The sequence below is a fragment of the Lycorma delicatula genome, chromosome 5 (assembly GCF_047948215.1).
Source record: "Lycorma delicatula isolate Av1 chromosome 5, ASM4794821v1, whole genome shotgun sequence".
Classification (NCBI taxonomy): domain Eukaryota; kingdom Metazoa; phylum Arthropoda; class Insecta; order Hemiptera; family Fulgoridae; genus Lycorma; species Lycorma delicatula.
The window spans coordinates 127,060,152-127,079,408 of NC_134459.1; the positions used below are offsets into that span (position 1 = coordinate 127,060,152).

Here is a 19,257-nt window from a genome sequence, read left to right on the forward strand (position 1 = left end):
AACAGCAAACAACATTTTCATGTAGAAGAAATAATCACAGTATATTACTTATAAAAACAAGGAATTATATAACTGTATAATTATAACTATATCAATCAATTAAGTTTGCAGACAAAATTAACATTTAACTGGGCATTAAACATGTATGTGCACGCTTATATACAAATGAAGATTTTTTTTTTATCATGGACATTTTTCAATATAATGGGAAATGATAGATGGTGAATAAGAAAATCAACTAGTAAAATTTTTATTCTTTACAATTTAAATTTTATAGAAATGAATGGTTGTATCTAAATTGTATTTACCTCTTTGAAAGTGATGAAGAAATTAATGAACTTCCTTATTATATGTAATTATCAACAAAATAACTACATTGAAATTATATTTAAACTTTTTGTTTCTTTAAGTGTATATTATATAGCACTACAAAAAATAATTGAAAACTACAATTCAATCATTTGTATCATATCTAAATTGTAGATATGATACAAATTTTACAAAAAAAATTTACGGGAAAATTTTTTTTCACAATTAGAGGCTGATTTTTGCTGCTGTGAAACATAAGTGCCACAGCCATTTAAATTAACCATTATTTTATTAAAAATGTATTGACTAAATGCATCGCATCTTTTCACAATTATATACAGTCTGTTCAAAGATCAGCATTTCTTATGTTTTGATTATTTGTATCACTGACTGTACTTGTAATATTGTAAAATTATACTTTAATTAACTATATAAAAAATAACAGATTTATACTTGTAGTTACTGCAAACATTTCCTGACTCAGTTCATTAAAACAAATACAACATTGTTTTTTTAATTTTTGAGAATTAATCATTCCCATCTGAAAGTTAGTAATTAAAAAAATTGTCCTCAACCATAAAACGATTAGTCCAAAAACAACTAGGATAAGGATAATCATACAAAGTAAGTTTCAAATTGTTTTATACATTTGATATAGGCATAAAGCCAAGTTATATAAAAAATAATTCAGAATAAATATTTTTCTTAGTTTTCTTTTAATTTTTTGAACATCTTTTAATAATCATAACTTTTTTCCTTTTTTTATGATTATAAAAACCCATCAGCACACATATAAACTGATATATGTGAACCATACCTATATATCTAACAGGTCAAGTATAAACAAAAATGTATAGGTAATTAAGTATTCTGATTGCTTACCTTCAATTTTCCAAAACATTTAGACATTGCAAATATAAATCATAATTAATGAACTACCTTCATTCAGTTTAATACTAGCATTCAATGCGGTTTAGATTTGTGTATACAATTAGGAATTTAAAAATTAATTCTTAAATATATATAAATATAAAATAGAGGGCCCATGCAACTAACTGCCAAAAGAGAACTAGTTGCCTTTTGGGCCAGTTTTGGAAACACTGGCTTAAGGAAATTTAGCAATCTTAATAATATTTAATTTACTTTCTTTTTTTTTTGAGATATAAATATTAAACAACAACCTGTTCAGGATGTGCCTCAACCCTGTTAAAATTTTATTTATACAGTATTCAATAACTCCATAAGTATTAGATGATTAAGGTAAGAATTTCTCACTTTTTTGTAAGTCTCAATTCATGTACAAAACATTCTGTGGACAAAAATGTATAATTTTTTTCTGAAATTTCAGCCCATGAAGAAAAAATTTGCTATTAGGTGAAATTCAGTAAAAGGTTTGTCTTGAAAAATTTTGCCCACAAGTTTACTATATGGAATGCTTTATTTCAATCATACGACTTTCAGAGATAATAAGGGAGAAACAAAATCTAAGCAAGAACATAAAAAAACCTTATAATGCAACTGTAACTCACACTATTTTAATAAACTCCAACAAAAAAAAAATTAACAAAAAATGTGTATAACAGATTAAGTGAGCAATGACAGGAATTTAATGCAAATATTTAATTCACATAATATGAACATAAGACTTTTGTTTTTTTAATTAGTTTCAAATATTCTATAATTACTCTGATAACTCTGTGAAAACAGCAGATAACAGATGTTAATGACATGACACTGTGAACAATGTAATCTGCAATCATATTACAATACTAATAAACAAGCACAAATCAGTTCAGTAAACAAAATATTTCTCTTTCTTGTAAAAAAAAAAAAAAAAATACAAAACAGAGCATTACAATAAACATATTTTTAAATGACGTACCAGTTGCAAGGTTATATATCAGCACATATCTCAACAAGTGCAACAAAAAGTAACCTAGGTATTGATTTTTATATTCTAAAAAAAAAGACAATTTCTCCTTCATATTCTATCTGAAGGATGGATTGAGGCATCATTATAATACAAGTATTTGGTACGTTTGTTTGCACCAACCTTCTCTAAGAAATAAAAAATTATCTGTTAAACTCAGTTATAAGCTCATAAACTTATAAGCAATTTCTACACACTTAAATCAACCTAAATATTATATTTATAACGCAGACCTGGTAATGTTTCGTTATTGATAGATTTGAGTATATATATAGATTAAATGAACACAATTGAAAGTTTGATAAAACATTAACAAAATGAACATTACAGAACTTCAAAAATTTTAACCTTTCCCTTTTACCCTTTCTTTCTTTTCCCTTTACCCATTTTCCTTTTTACCACATTCCCTTTCCCCCATTTTCCCCTTTCCTCTACCCTGTGGATATGTGGATAATCAATACCTGTGTTATGGTTTATTCATAGTTTAAACTCTCTAAACTTAATATTCACAATCTCATAGATTCAACAGTACTATTGCATAAGATAAGCTTGAGTGATCTAACCAGAAATTAGGCCCTTATTGAACAAACATATTGCCTACACTCAGTTTTATTGTAATACTACCTTTCTTGACTTTCAGTTTTACAATATCATACTGAGCCTATTACTACAAGTTTTCTCCTTTAACAAAATATTTGACATTTTAAAGAAAGAAATATATCATTCTATAGCTTTACACAAGAAGTTCAAATTGAAAATATTACCAAAATCTCCACAGCTTTCACTAACAATGAAACCTGTTTTGAGTTAAAGACTTTAACTCAAAACAGGTAATGAACTGACCCAAAATTAGTCTGTGCATGAATCGATCAGTATACCTATCACAACAGTGTGATTATATAATGTTGGTTCGCTATCAGTACAAAAAAAAATTTATTGACTACTAATTCCTTTAAAATTGTAACACACACTTACATCAATATAAATATACAGAAAATATTTAAAGATTTACGGGCATATAGTAAAATTTTACCATATTATCCTGGGTACTTAACGCAAACACAGCTACAGCTTTATTTAAAAACAAAGTAGTCAATCGGATTTCGGTGGAAAATGGGCCAATATAGAGTTTAACATAGATGCAACAGTCTCTTTATTAATTTTAATAAATGGTTATTTATATTTATTTAATTTAACCAAACTTAACCTCGCTTCGCTTGCTAGCCTTGACTAATTAACAGGAGTGTTTTGATTATTTAAATAATAAATAATTGCAATAATTACTGAATTTATTAAATAAATACTCAAAAAATTAAGGTGTTAATTAATCAAGGTTAGCGAGCGAAGCCAGCGTAGGTTAAGTTTGATTAAATTATATTTATAAAATAAATAACCATTTATTAAAATTAATAAAAAGATTGTTCATTTTCCACCAAAATCCGACAGACTATTTTGTTGTTAAATAAAGCTGTAGCTGCGGTGGCGTTAATACGTAAGTACCTTATCCTGCATACACGCTCACAAATTTCAAAATTGTGATAACACAATTTAAATATTTTTACTCTTTTAACATTTATATCTTGACAATTTTGGTTTTATCAAAATACAACTTATTAGATAAAATCTTACACCTATAATTGTAAACAAAATAACACCATATCTCTAAAAATGGATCAAGAAGCAAATTATTGCAGAAAATTTGTGACAATTTTCAGATGGATTTTTATCTCCACTATGAAACAATCACTTCACAGAAATTTTAATAGAGAAATTACACAGGATGTAAAAAGTATTTGGCATTAACACTTTTCACCTAAAAGGCATTCCTTATAAGTTACACAGTATCCTTACCAAAAATTTTGTAATTCAACACTGTACAAATGTATTTTTGGACTAAACAATTTGGTTTCAGTGAAATTAAGTTAAGAATGAGATTATACTTCACTAAGACTAAAAGTTGGGTTAAGCTTAAGGTGTAGGTTTTGGTAAATGTGCAACATACATTATTTAAGGAGTAAATAACTTGGTTGAAGTGATATTTAATTGTGTTTAGTTAGGTCTAGGCCGAGATTAAAGTCAAGTTGGTTTATAAGTAAATTATAAATTTGATGAAACTTATAGTCATTTATCTGATTATTTCACAATTCAAGATATCAACTTAAGGTATATTAAAGGTGTGTAGTGCCACATAACGAAATCTGGGTTGCAGGTACTGTACAATTTATGTAGGACATAATTCAAATGAAAGATGTTTCCTACAAATAATTTCAATCGTAATTTAGGTCCTGAATACGGTATATTTCAAATGTAATCAAAATCAAGGGTGAATCCATAACTATAAATATTAACCAAAGTATTTTTTTTTTTTACAAAAGTTAAATTTTGATCTAACAACTCAAATTTATTTTGTTACTTCATTTTAAGTCAACTACTATTATTAATCTAGAGTAATTAAAGTAAAACGAGTTCTCAAAGAAAAAGGCCTACTAGGAAGGATAGTACTTACAGATAAAAAAAAAAACTAGTCAATATAAATTTTATACCAGTATTGAGTGGCCACCATATATGTCTTTTTTCTTTCAGGAATCAGAATGTTTGACGAACTGGCTTTGTGAGCTAGTGTGACAAAGTGGTTCATTTCAAATAAATGAAAAGAACCACTTTTCAATTAGTTCAATCTTTCTCTTTTCTTAAAAATAGTTTTCATCAATTTCAGCACTTACAAAAACATCACATTTTTTTAAATAGAACACAAAAATGAACAGATAATATCCCAATAAATTATATTGTTTAAATTATATACATTGGAGGGAGTAAGTCAAGATAATCATTTTACCTAAGGCACCATAACTATTAACTGAACACCCAAGAAACCAGTTTACATTCATAGATTATTTATATGAGAAGATAACATTCTAATTATGCAGACTATACACAATTAGCATATTTCCTTCTGTTATCTCCTGTGATGCCATATTAAATTTTACCTAGCAGAATGTTTCACACTGAACATTCCATAGATAATATATTTTAAAAGGATCATACAGTTCATTGGTGAAACTTTACTTCTCGGCACGCAATAGCATAACGTAAGAAAATTTATACGTATATTCCTGTTTTTTTTTTCTTTAATGGGGGTCGAGTTAACAGTCTTGATGCTTAAGCAAACATGTCTGTTATCTTACCCTGGTTACACCACCAAATAAAATCGAAATTATTATTTTTAATAAGACAGCAAAACTAATTCCCATAACTACTTTACAAATCAAAAATTTCCAATTATCTATTAGTGAAAACTTCAAATGATGTAGATTACATATTTTATATGGCTAAGATAGGTATTCATTCTTGAAATTTATAGGTTGCAACATTTAGTCAAATTTTAACTATGTTATTGTGTTTTACTGAACTTCTGAGTAAAAGAAATCCTTTTGTGTTTGTCCTTTATTCTATTATTTATGAATGTATGCTCTCTAAATTTGTTTTGACAATTATTATTTAGCACATATGCTATTTACTAATTAACTGATTACTTGAAAGGAGATGTAGAATATAAGGAAAGATCAGGAAGGTTTTAAAAATACTTTCTTTTTCACTCATTATAGTAATCAAGGAATATATATATATTTTTTTTTACTAGTTTACCAGTACAAATGAGACACCCAATCACAACTTTGGAGAAAAGATAACAAAAAAATACAATCATTTTGATGCTAATAATCATCAACCAAACACAACTGCTTAAAAGAACACATACCTCAACAGTGTTTCAGTACTGTCTTTCTAAAAACATTCGATTACAAAATAATTTTAAAAGATAGAAATTTAGTGGACAATCAAAATTCAAAATGCACAACTAAATAATTTCTCTACGTAATTAATGCAACTTCACACACAAATTTCAGTCATTAATGCAATAATAGTTTGGAAATATATAGTATTACAAAAACTTCAAACTTAAATAGGTCTGCAACAAAAGAGGGTATTAATGCTTTAACTAAACGCAGATAAAGTAAACGAACAACTATTTGGGCTACCCATAGTCACATTTCTTAAAAAAATTTTCATCTATTTACAGAAACCCTCCTAAGAAATGGGCAAATGCAACCACTATTAAAAAATTACACTGTTATTTTGTTTATAAATGAATACTTATGCACAGAGACACAATTTCAGGAAAATTATCAGTGCTTACACTACAGTGAACGGTGTACAATAAACTTTTGGTTGTATTGAATAGCAAAGAAATTATTTAATAGCATTTTCCTACTTTAGTAGCCTACCATATTATCACATAATGTAAACATTTATTCGACAGCTAGCTACTTTTGAACTGATAAAACCCACAAACATGCATTAGGGTTACTGAAGGAAGGTGTCACATTCAATTTTAATTGCTTTTTAGATTAAAGATCAATTCATATTATACATTAATCAACAAAGATTATTCAAAATCGAAAGTTGTAAACAATAAATTTAAAGAAAAAATCTAAATAAATTCTACTTGGTGAACGGTCTACACATGAACCTACAAAGAAAGAGGTTGCCCTCAGTTCCTAAAATATGGAGACCTTACCGTTTCGTAGAATCCAACAAAACTCCCTGAAATAATTTACTTTCAAAAGCGTAAGTAACGACTAATATATCTTGCAGAACTTCATCCACATTAACTAATATTTTGGAATTTTTTAATGATTTTAAACCAGACTGAATATCTGAGTCAGCCATTACGGCTAACTTCGCATAACGAAACCAACTCGGCACAGGGAATAATGTTCATTCCTTCCTTACATATAATGAAAGTAATAAACATTGTAACAAATTTAAAATCAATAAAATAGCTGTTATTAATAATCTATAATGAAATTAACGTACATTGAATTTTTTCAAGTGGTAGATACTAAATGACTTGCACTCAAATATGATATATACTGGTGAAGGATTTGTTGTACCTGCAGAGCGCGCAATTTGATTACAATATCAATCATGCGATTTTGTTTAGTTCGAGTATCAGTAGATAATTAGAAAAGTTGAAGATTTTTATAAGAAAAAATAGGCAGGTTAATGTAATACCTAAAATTAATATGAAAAAAACATTGGGTTTTCTGTTGTCTATGTTTAACTGTCAAGATATATCTATTACTTTACAATTTTTTAAAACTGAGTACATTCACATAATTTCTAGTTTATCATGACACAATCTATTTCCTCCTGCTAGAATTGTCTTACATACCATTTTTTTCTTCATTTCAAGAAAAAACCTATAAATTATCTTTCTTTATCTAGTACCAAGCAATTTTACTTCGCATAAGTGTCAGTTTTTATGCTGATCATTGAACATTAAAAAGTACTGCAAATTCATCACTTTTCTATCATAATTTGTAGTAGTAATTTAATTATTTAGTGGGCAATATTTAATCAATTTTTGTTAGTCATTATTAAAAGTACTCATTAACAAATTAAGTAACTGGGGAACACCATGGATGTCTACCTGTTCTTCAACATTTCACATATGTATGTGCTTGTACACACACAAGCAAACATTCACTCAATCTGTTCATCCATACAAGTTTTTCTTTAACTGTGTAATTATAACTATAATAAATGCAGTTTGTATGGTAATATAAATTAATTATTTTATTGTACAAATTATTTTTAATGGTACTAATTCTACAGAAAAAGATCAGTAATTGTTTATATTTATTGATAGTGTGAAAAACATTTTCTAGAAAAAAATTTCATGGAACTTTTCAAAAAATTTGTTGTTAATTTCTTTTAGGCTATTAGGAAATGAATTCACAGAATGCTGCATAGGAATTGGCAATTGTAACAATCAATAGCCCACGGTTTAAATTGTCAGGAAAGTTATAGGTCATTTTTTTGCATAGTCAATGTCACTTTTAATGGAACGTTGATTGCATTGTGTGTTTGCAGTACAAGAATTTCATAAAAACAATGATTATTATGAAGCTACAAGCCAAGAATTTTGGCATCATGATCAGGTTACTCAGTTAAATCAAATAACAATATTAAACCTGATTGTATTAGTTCACTAGCGAGGTCTAAATATATGTTGGCAGCCTCCAACTAATGCAGCGGATTATTACTGGAGCGCTCCAATGTGGGTGCGCTCATTAAAGCAAATTACAATCAAATTTAACTCATTAAAACAAAATACAATAACTCTTGTCTCTGATGTATATTATGGAATAGTTACAAGGAACAGTAATGGCTGATTTAAAACATGAAATAAAATTATTTTTATTTTCATACTTGCATGGCTATCGTAAACTTAAGCCTGGGTATTTATTTTACATTCTACATAAAAATCATTTCTTAAACAGATTACTTCTATCTCTTCATAAATTATCGTCTTCAGTTCAATAATGCTATGAGGATGATTAGAGAACACTCAACTTTTTAAAACATCATACTGAAAAAATCTGGTAACCTAACAGACAAATTTATTTTACTGTTTTGGGACATGATATTTTCAAAATGATCTTGTAATGTGATAATCAATATTTTTGCATAATGTGTTATAGTTGCATATGTGCTGCAATCATGTAAGTTGGAGATTTTTTAACTACTGATTTAGAACTGTATAAACAGCATTTAGGCCTAGTAAAAAATTTCTGAATGCCAGAAACTGTCAAAGCAGTCAAAGCTGTAAGTCATATTGTTCTTGTTTTTTATTCGTACCATTTTTTAATCATTCGGGGCAGCTGGTAACTGCCTAAAAGACATTACCTCGATTGGCCCTAAGTGATGTGGCGCTGACTAGCAACCATCCCTGTATCTTGTCCTACCCAATCGAATGTCCCATTGAGGTCCCTTCCGGTTCACCGAAGCAGCACAACCTCTGCTTCTGGATGCCATGATGCCCCTCCTCGGAAGGGCTACCTTTCACTTTCCTACTCCTAGTCGAGGTCCAAGTATGCTCCCCATGCATACGCCCCTGACCCTCGCATGCCACCCCTCAAACCCCGAGGGTCCTTAATGTGTCATTAGAGCATCTCGACTTGGTCACTCTTGTGTGTGACCTAGCCAGGACATCCTCAGCAAAATGGCTACCCTGGCCCTGCACAGTTCTGCAGTTCAACCCCTTCTGGCTACAGAATCTTTTTAGCCAGTTCCTTCTTTTGTTATTATTCTTGCTAACTGATGCCTTGCCTGCCCTGACACTTTGGCACCTTCTCCCTTCTCTTTTTTTTTTGTATGACATCATGTACCTGGTTTCCCATGATTCTGTTAACAGGAAAATCCTGCTCTTTCCCGTAACATACTCATTCACACTTTTCTCCTACACTTCCAATTAAGAAACATCCATGTTTTATACTGCAAAATATAACATATATTTAGCCCTTGAAACAATATTCATTACTGCACACATGATCTTATATAGACTTGTGAAATAATACTAATTAGACATATCACATGAATTTATACATACTTAAAAATACGCATTATTATGATATACACCTCTACCTTATCCTTAGATGCTTGTCGCCATTTCTACTTTGACATATTCTCTGTCTACCTTCCAGGATAAACTTTCCAACTAAAGAAATTTAATTAACAAGGAACATCATATAACACAAGGAAAAAAAGGAAATAAACACAAAATAATGAATTGGGCACATACATACATGATGAAATAAACATCATGCTGATTTAGTACTTGGATATTATTTCATATCACTGCTATGTATATACCACCATGTTCCAGAATGAGTCATAAACCATGTTGAAAACCAAGAAAATACAACAAAAAATCATTTAACTTACATGTGAAACATTGAACAAAGAAAAAATATATACCAAACATGGAATTAAATAAGCTTATGAATTAAATAGTCGCATCGTCAAAGAGTCCTGATGGAACTGTCTTAACCGTTCTTCGTGTCGGTGTCAGTCCCCCCCCCCGCAACCAAAGCTGGGCTTCTCTTTCCTTTGCTTCCAAAATCCTTCTAGCCAGCATGACAATCATTTCCCACTGCTTTTTGCCTCTTAGCATATGACCCACCAGAGTTTCAGGGGTCAGGTGGCTGAGTCCTAGCAGTCTACTGACCCCTGTACACCGATGGCACTGTAAAAACATGTACTCTGGTGAGTCCTTCTCTGCGCAGTACAGACATGTCACTTTGTCTCTTATTCCAAACCGAGCAAGATGCATGTCCAAAGAGGAGTTGGGTGAAATGATGATTCACTTCCCAAAATCCCATTTGGACCCACAACCCGATGTTTGGAATTAATCTTCTGGTCCACTCTCCAGTCTGGGACATATCCCATTCGATTTTCCACTCCTCTAGGCGCAGCCTCCTTGCCTCCTCTTTAGACATACCCTCATATGAGCTCCTTCACTCTCAGATGTATTGGGGGACTCCCACGGCTTTCTCTGAAATCGTACAGTATGCTGCTGTGATTCTGATGTTTGTTCGGTGTCGCAAGGAGGCCAAGTGCTGTGCATTCCGCTTGACCTGCAGTGTCTCCTGCCAAACCAAAACTGCATACAGTACAACCAACTGGACCACTGAGAGAATGACTCTTCTCTTCCTTGCTCAAGGGATATTGTTCTTGTTAAATGACAGCAAGCACATAGTTACTGTAACATCAGAACAGTAAAGTTCCATTCTAATCAAAAACATGTACACGATTCAAATGTTTCTGAGAACAAACTGTTTTTTTTTAAAAAGTGTGAATGATCCATATAATTTTGACAGAATGGAGCCTTCAAGATTTCAACAGGTTAGGTTACCAAATTTTTTCAATATAATTTTTAAAAAGTTGAATGTTCTCTAATCATTCTCATAGCATTAATGAACTGAAGATGGGGATTCATGAAGAAATTGAAGAATCTCTTTAAGAAATTATTTTAATGTAGAATGTAAAATAAATATCCAGGTTTAAGCTTACAAAAGCCATGCAAGTATAAAAATAAAGATAATTTTATTTCATGTAATAATCACCCATTCCTCTTCCCTTTATAAAATTCCATGATTTATGAGGTTTGTTCATAAAATAACCAAACTTCATTTTTTTAATCTTTATTATTAATTTTACTGGTTATTGGTCCTTGTCCTCTTCAAAGTAATCCCCTCCTCTATTCACACACTTTCCCTAGTGGTGTTTCCACTTCATAAAGCAGTCCTGGATAGCTTTATTTGAAATGGCCTTTAAGGTCAGTGATGAATTTGCTTTACTGTCATCATAGTCTCAAAACGACGTCCTTTCATCACTGATTTTAATTTTTGAAATAAGAAAAAAAATCGCAAGAAGCCAGGTCTGGCAAGTAGAGGGAATGAGGGAGAACAGACATTTGATTTTTGGTACAAAACTGAAGAACTGACAAAGCTGAGTGTGCGGTCACACTGTCGTCATGAAGGAACCATTTGTTGTCTCACCACATTTCTGGTCTCCTGTTGCAGATTTTTTCATGTAACCATTGTAAAATATCATAATAGTACACACGGTTCACTGGTTCACCTTGAGGTAGTAATGAGAAGGACTATAGGGTACGGAAGCTGATCTCTGGCAATTTCGGCTCAGCTGTAGTCGGAGAGTTGCGGTTCGTCCGTTGGAATCGGACCGAGCTTCCCCTCAGCGGCAGCTGGAACCCCAGAACAATGTGACTATGTTGGTCCCCAGACTCCGCAATGTCGGGTCAGCGTTAGGGTCGTCTTCCGCCGGCGCGGTTCTCCCCGAGCGACCCCACACTGGGCCGAGTCCTGCTGATGGGCCCGCCAGCCAGGGCGCTTGAATCCCGACAATTTGGCGCGGGAAGGTGACGTCGGCGCCCAGCAGTCCCCTCAGCGGGCTGACAAGGCCTGCTGCTCCGGTTGGAATGTTGGCATCCGCCGGGAGGTCCTACATTGGGCCGGACAGGGAACTTCTCCTTTTTCTTCAGGCGGCGGTCGACGATGAATTAAAAATTCGGAAAGGAACGCAAGGATAATGGGAAATTTAAGTATCTCCCTACTAATCGCAGAACCTGGACAAAAGTCCCTTGCTGCTGTGTCTTTCTTTTATCGGGTAGGTAATTATTTATAGGTTATATTTGTTTTGTGTTATTTATGTAAGGAATAAACTATTGCATTCTGATCCTATAGACCGGTTGAGTAATCACCGGGGCTGACCTAGGAAGGCAAGCCGTGTGTGCGCTTCGTTCTCTCGGTGAGATTCTCCTTCAGTTCCTCCCTTGAAGTCCTTTCGGTGCTAAAGCCTTCCAGCCCAGCAGGAATACGCCTCCTGGTGGCCCCTGCTGTTGGAGGGATGCCATGCACTTCCTTCGCCGGAAGAAGTCGCATGTGCTAGCGGTGACATAACTGTAGCTCAGGTTAAAAGTTAAAAGCTATTTAAAACACTCTTCGGATGTAAAACGAACCAATTATTTGCGGTTCCCAGTGGTATCAATTCGCCCGTATACAATTCGAAAAGAAGAAATAGAATAAAAATTATTTTGAAATGTTTCAAACGGTATATTTTGAAAGTTTTACAGGGCCACGGCAAATGTTTAGGTTAACCGACATAAAATTCGAATCGAGAGAAGAAATTGGGACACCGATTACGAACTTACCTTAGTATTTTTCGCCCTTCGGCTTTTTTTCTTCTTTACGCTAGTTTTTCAACATTAATAAGAATGCCCATACTTGTATAAAGGGCTAGAATTTAAAAAAAAATTTTTTAAATAAAAAGTATAAAACGTTACTTTTAATAGAAAATGTTTTTTTCGTGGCTACGGCTAGCTCTGAGGATTATCCAATGTAGAGGCTCCCGGTCTGGTTTATCATTACTCGACTCTGCTTCCCCCCATTCACGATGGTTCGTCTAACACAGCATGAGGCCTTTTCCTTTCACTCTGTGGTGTAGGATCCTACCTGCAGATGTCTCTGAGATGCCGGTGCTCAGACACTGCGGCCCTCCCAAAGTGTCTGCGCGTCTGTGCTACACGCAGTTCCAATACGTTGTTATGCCTGCATCATATGGAAGTGTGGCATTTCTGACAAACCACGGTGCTTCAAATATCGTCCGCAACGCGATGTTTTGGACGGCCTCCAGCTTTTTCTGGAGTGAGGTGCACAACAATGCTCTTCATGAGACGCCGGGTAGGCGTAGATCAGAATCAGCAAGACGTAAAGCCGATATATGAGTATTTTAGTCGCCGATGGAATGGAGCTGGTGCGGTTAAGTAATGGGTATAGGGAGATTCTGGCGGCCTTTGCCCTCCGGGTCACATGTTGTACATGTAAACCACTACTAAGGTAAACCATTTATCCAGAACCCTCCTAGATACTTGACTTACGTCCCAAAAAGGATTTTCTCCCCTGAGATTTCCAATTGTCTGGCCGGAGGACGTCGCTTGTATGTGAATAACACGACCACGAACATTCCTCCCTTGACCCTGATTCACAACATATCGAGGAAAGGCTCCATTAAATTCAGCAGCCGATAAAGTCTTTTTACCGCATAATTAACGTTTCGGGATTGAAGTAAAAAGCCATATCATCGGCGTATAAAGCCGTGCCCACCCATTCCGAACGCGGCATATCGTTCGTATATGTCGTATATAAAAATGGCAAAATCACCCCTCTGGGAAACTCTGGCGGCTATCGCCCGCAAATGTTACAGATGGGACATGAGGTGTCACATCTGTGACAGCTATTACAAATGAAGATGTCACAAATCCCCATTTGTGACATCGTAGCACAAATTAAGATACTTTTACCCTGCAGTAAAAGATGCTGTGCAGGTAATAAACGCCCCTGGTGACTAGCGACCTTCTCAGGGCTTTTCATACCTTTTCCTGGTGGCTGACGTAGGGGTTTCAGTAGTGCTAAAGTAGGCATCCTGCGCCAACAGCCAATCCCGTTGCAGGATTTTGATCACGTGAAGCAGATCCCGCCTCTCCGCCATCTTGGAATTTCCCTTTTTACCTCTGGTCTCTTTACACGAGCAGAGGTTTCCGTTGCATAAAGTCTTTTTCAGTGTTATTTTTGCATGATTTGTTGAATCAACCGCCTCATCACAGAGAAAAGAGTACCATCGACTTCTGGTCGTAAGTCCCTGTTTTCCCTTACGCCTGCTGGCGCCCTTTTAGAGCAGGGGCCGTAATCTGGAACTGTGTGTTGATCTTTAATTTCACACATTTGATCCAGTAGCGGCGAAGAGGTGCAAAGAGGGACAGGAGAATATAGAAGTTCTCCAGCTACCCGTGACTCGTCATGCTTGTGTGCTTGTGTCAAATATCTCTAAATAGAAGGAATACAGCGAGCATTTTGTTCGTATACTGTTAGGGCATCTCTCACCATGACAGATGTTAGTGAGGTAGGTAAGAAGCCTAGCCGGAGGAGGAAGCCGGAGCTTTATTCTTCGACCTCCTCGAACACTAGTCCTGACAACGAAAATTCAGAAGAAGATATAGGGGTGACAACCAGGGAGGGTTGAACCCACTTATTGAAGAGTTTTTGTAAGGCGGAGGTAGGTCTGGCAGCTCTCCTCCTTTGGCCCGTGATGTTTTGGCGGAACTGGGTGGCTTGTCTTCCTATTTAGCAAACTCCAAGTGAACTAGTGCTGTTACCAAGAGGAGATTATTGCATCGACTCGAATTCATACGAGAAGCTTTCACAGCTCCCGTCGAGGGTTTCGAAAATCTTGCCTCAAAGCTTAAAGAAATAACTGTAGCTCAGAAACCGGCCCCGGCTCCGATGCAATCGCGTGGGTATGCTGAGGTGGTCAGGGGCAGACATGGAACCAGCTAGTCTTCTAAGAAACCTGAGGTTGCGTTTGTTAATAGAACGGAGGGCTCAACTGTGTCCAGCAGTCTGCTGAAGAAAGACGTCCATGTTGCTCTTCTGGGTGACCGGAGAGGTCTTAAAATTAAACATTAAAGAGACCGTCAAGGAATTAGTTGTGGTAGCGGATGATACGGAGACCATTCAGGCAATTAGAGATTCCACGGCGATTAAGCGATTGAATGTGATAATAGACCCGAAGAGAACGCGTAGGCCCCGTATTATAGTCTATGATATTGACCTGAGAAGATGTCTTGTTCTTCATTAGGGAGCAGAACACTGATTTGGATGAAGCCGCCTTCTGGCAGGACTGCAGGCTGGTCTTTAAAACGCCTAGACATGATACCCAGAAATATCACGGAGTCTTTGAGTTTAGTTCTGGTCTCTATCAAAAATTTACGTCTGCATGTAGATTTCGATTTAAGGTCCTACCGAGTAAAAGAGTACATGGATGTCCAAAGATGTTTCAAGTGCTGCAGATACGGTCACAGGACTAAATATTGTATATTTTCTTTGGTGTGTTCCCATTGTGGCGAGGAGAGCTACAAGCGTAACGATTGTTAGCATAGGTCCGAGGCTCCGGCTTGTGCTATCATGTTTGGTTGGATGTTAAGATGTCTGAAGCCTACGTAAAGGCAAAATTTGATATGTATTTTACTGATTCAAATATCTTCCGAAACATTTACATCGGTGGCATCCCGATTGAGGGTTGGCTGACGACTTTGAGATGTAATCAGTAAGAGGAACTAGAGACGACCTCCGGTAAAGTCTCAGGGCTTTGAACGGAGGTGGTGTGGCGACCGGTAACGTCACAAGGTAGGTGTCTTCCCCTTACGGGTTGATATGGGAATTTCTCTTTTTCCTCATCCTCTTGGAGCTGGAAATTTGAAATTGTATAGTGTTGCCAACGTATTTATGTTTTACACTTTAAATAATAATTATTTAGTTAATATTTCAAAGGTTTGTAGCATTGACGTACAGTTGTTGTCATCTGCTAGGATGTGATATCACATGTAAGCGGTAGAATTAAATAAATTAATAATATTTAAAGCGTAGAAAAGTAACCCGTCTGGCTAGATTTCGAACTGGATCTCCGTTAAGGCGGGATATTGGTGCTTTAGCTCGCTTGGCCACACCGGTTCCGGATCGACTATGCTAAATTTGTTCTATGCAAGTTGTGATATTACATTAGTTAGTACCAATCTCTATCGCTAGTAGGGCCACACACACATAGTGTAAGTAATATATAGTTTAAATAAATTATTATATATTTTATGTGTATCCTAACCTCAATTTTGGATTGGTATCTCGCTATGGACGCTATGTTAATGCAACGGTGAGAGTTCTGACGCGCGACTGACCTTCCTACCACGTTCTTCCAAGTAATCACCGCTCTTGAAAAAGCGCATGCGCACCAACGCGCTTTAAATAATAATTATTTAGTTAATATTTCAAAGGTTGGTAGTACTGACGTACAGCTGTTGTCTGCTAGGATATGACGTCACAGGTGACTGGTGGAATTAAATAAATTAATATAATTAAAAACGCATGAAAATAACTCTTGTTACATTTTAGTGGAAGGGGAGACTCACATCTTGAGATGTGAGCCTTTCATACGACCAGAACCTTTTAGATAATTATTTCTACATTATCACCACCACATATTTATCGCCTACACACATCCAGTCACATGTACACAAATAACTGCTAAGCACATTCGCTTGACCTTGATCAGGTTTATACTATTTTTATTATTTTTTTGAATTGTTTTTTACTATTTTATTTTTATTTATTCTTTATTTTGAAAAATATATTATAAGTAATACAAAAAACGAATTAGGTTGTAGCCCTTTTTTGTTAGCAATTCTTCTCATATCACTTTCCTATTCCAATCCTCACAAATTGTAATCAGTGTAGAATGTGACAATGCGGCAATATCTAAGGAACGTCACCGACAAGCTCGTCGCAATTACCCTACACGTAAAGCTGAAAGTATAAACGATTTGTATCAAGCCGATCTTGTGGAGATGATTCCATATGCTAGATTTAATAAAGGTTATCGGTACATATTGACGATGATTATACGTTTTTTAAACTGCCTTTTGATGTTGCGGTAAGAAACAAAACCGGTAAACAAAAACCAAAATCGCTAAAGCTCTCAAACTTATACTGCATAAACATCCGATGCAACATTTTAAAACTAATTCGAGCAAAGAGTTTACAATCTGTCAGTTAAGAATTTGTTAAATTCGTACAATATAAATCATTATTCTACACATTCAAATAAAAAAGCTTCGATTATGGAACGCTTTAACCGAACGCTGAAAATAATGATGTGGAGAAAATTTTCCTAACAGGGTATACGCAAGTGGTTAGATGAAAAAGTGAAGGCCTTTAAACGTTTTGTCGAATATGACGTTGAACGCGGTAACTAACCAGATTTACTACGTCTTGTCTAAAAAAATAATGTACGCGCTATAAATGTATATATCACAAAAGAAAGAAATTCGCAAACACTCGTGTTGCAACCGGTGGATGGAGAGCTTGTTATGAGACCGACTACGTTTCTGATTGTGATACACAACCACTGCTTGTCGCTACGACACGGGTCAAAATTCAAATATCAATTATCATGAAAGTGATCAATATGAAAGGGAACTTCCGATCGCATATCTTTATTTTATAATGTACATGAACTATTTCGAACATGTAAAACCATACGGTTTCGCCGCTGCAGATTTAACATTAATATTTTGAAGATGTAAAATATCAGAAGGGTATATACTAATGGATATTTGTTTTAATCATTCGCTTGTCAAACCTAAAGGCATTCACTACTAGCGTTTGTCATATGTAACAAGAAAAACGTAGGGAAATATGTGTTTTTTGTTCAGTCTTTAGAAGCATTTAGTTTGCAAACTATTCTTAATGCTATTGTAACGCATAGTATTGCAACGCATTATAATCCGAATAAAAGAAATATAAAGAAAGATCAAACGTATCAATTTTTAACACGGAATGTAAAAATGTTAACGTACCAGTGTACCAGTGTACTGGTACCGCGAAGATTTAATGTCGTATGTGTTTGGCCGAAACCGATCACTGAAGATGATGTATGTTCAAATACATCATCAACAATTCAATGTGGCTTACTTTAGATTATGTAGTTGAAGGATACTCAAGTTATGTCGTTGTATTGAACAATTAAGCTCTAAATCAAATAAATGGTCCTTTTAAGGACTACAACATTATAAAACGAACAACACAAACTTTAACTCGTAATCACAAAACAAAAACACTTTAAACTCCCAACAGTAACGTACGACTATTGTTTGATGATAATAATAATAATAATAATAGTTTTTTGCACTGCCGGATGAAAAGGTTCCAAGGCTTGTAACATTATCTGATATTGGATCCGTCCACCGTTAAATTATGTTATGAATGGTGAAGAAAGTTTTTGAAACATTAAAGCAAAGTTCATACAGACTAAGGGTAATGGCAAAACCATCATTATCTTCATTTCATGGAGTTTTAGCTGTTTTATATTCATCTGATGTTCGTTTTTAGTATTATTTATATTTTATTTGATGATTATAAAGCAATTGTGTTTAGTGCAATTTACTACCGAATGTGCCAACGTGGTTGATAAATACGTTCGAAATCGACCGGATGCGCGTTGGGAGATAACGTTGTAGAAACAATTCGTAGAAACCATGGGCATTTCCTGATCAAGGTAAATTAAATGCGCGTAGCAGTTAATTGTGTGTACGTGACCGGATATGTGCAAGCAATAAATATGTGGTGGGGATAATGTTGAAATAATTATCTACTAAGTTCTGGTCATGTATGGAAGGGGAGACTCAATCTCAAAATGTGAGTCTCAAAAAAGTAACAAGAGTTACTTTTTTGCGCTTTAAATTTTATCAATTTATTTAATTCTACCAGTCACCTGTGACGGTTTATCCTAACAGACGACAACAGCTGTACGTTAGTACTACCAACCTTTGAAATATTAACAAAATAATTATTATTTAAAGTGTACAAAATAATTACGTTGGCAATCTAGAATTTCAAATTTCCCGGTGCAAGAGGACAAGGAAAAAATAAAATTCCCACTGGTAAAAAGGGGAATTCCAAGATGGCGGAAGGGCGGGGCCTGCGCCATGTGACCAAGTCGGATTGACTGTTGGCGCAGGCTGCCTACTTTAGCACTACTGGGTAGCC

The 19,257-nt window shown here is 34.6% G+C and overlaps 1 protein-coding gene across 2 annotated transcripts in view; it reads right to left on the bottom strand.

Annotated features, from left to right (window-relative positions):
- Nucleotides 1–6,977, bottom strand: part of LOC142325361 (uncharacterized) — a 33,508-nt gene extending 26,531 nt beyond the window's left edge. For both annotated transcript variants that reach the window (XR_012756517.1, XM_075367037.1), the window contains exon 1: nucleotides 6,816–6,977. Coding sequence is in view for 1 of the 2 variants with exons in the window: in XM_075367037.1 (XP_075223152.1) it covers nucleotides 6,816–6,967 (152 nt within the window). In the remaining variant the exon portion in view is untranslated. The remainder of the gene's footprint in view (nucleotides 1–6,815) is intronic.
- Nucleotides 6,978–19,257: the final 12,280 nt, after the last annotated feature.